Source organism: Buceros rhinoceros, unplaced genomic scaffold (assembly GCF_000710305.1).
Source record: "Buceros rhinoceros silvestris isolate BGI_N320 unplaced genomic scaffold, ASM71030v1 scaffold34888, whole genome shotgun sequence".
Taxonomy (NCBI): Eukaryota; Metazoa; Chordata; class Aves; order Bucerotiformes; family Bucerotidae; genus Buceros; species Buceros rhinoceros.
In genome coordinates this window covers 470-868 of record NW_010426874.1, presented here as the reverse complement: position 1 = coordinate 868, position 399 = coordinate 470, and the positions used below count along the sequence as shown (strand labels likewise).

General features: G+C 64.9%; 1 protein-coding gene across 1 annotated transcript in view; it reads left to right on the top strand.

Annotated features, from left to right (window-relative positions):
* LOC104498325 (transmembrane channel-like protein 6) overlaps window positions 1–399 on the top strand; it is a gene marked incomplete at both ends in the record, with an annotated part of 2,785 nt that overhangs the window by 2,166 nt on the left and 220 nt on the right. The window contains 2 exons of the mRNA XM_010141683.1: window positions 131–228; window positions 370–394. Of these exons, the coding sequence (XP_010139985.1) occupies window positions 131–228; window positions 370–394 (123 nt within the window). The remainder of the gene's footprint in view (window positions 1–130; window positions 229–369; window positions 395–399) is intronic.

The following is a 399-nucleotide window of genomic DNA, read 5'->3' as shown; positions in this document are numbered from 1 at the left end:
TGGCGGGGGAAAGGGGTGCAGGGGAGGGCAAGGTCCCACAGCCCCTCGCACCCCATGGGGGCCATGGGAAGGTCATGGGGGAGGAGAGGGTTTGCTGCCTGCTTGATGCCACCTTTGATTGTCCCACCAGTGCTGGGAGACATGTGTGGGGCAGGAGCTGTATCGCTTCGTGGTGATGGACTTCATATTCACCCTGCTGGACACACTCTTCGGGGAGCTGGTCTGGAGGTAACGTGCCCCAGGAGGGGTCCCCGTGCCAGCATGGCACCCCTGGCATGGCCCTGGCTCTCCTCTGCCCCAGGCGGTGCTGCCCGGGTGCACCCAGGCGCTGCGGGGGAAGACAAGGTGCCCAGCTCTGCCCCTTCCCAGGCTCATCTTGGAGAAGGGGCTGAAGAGGAA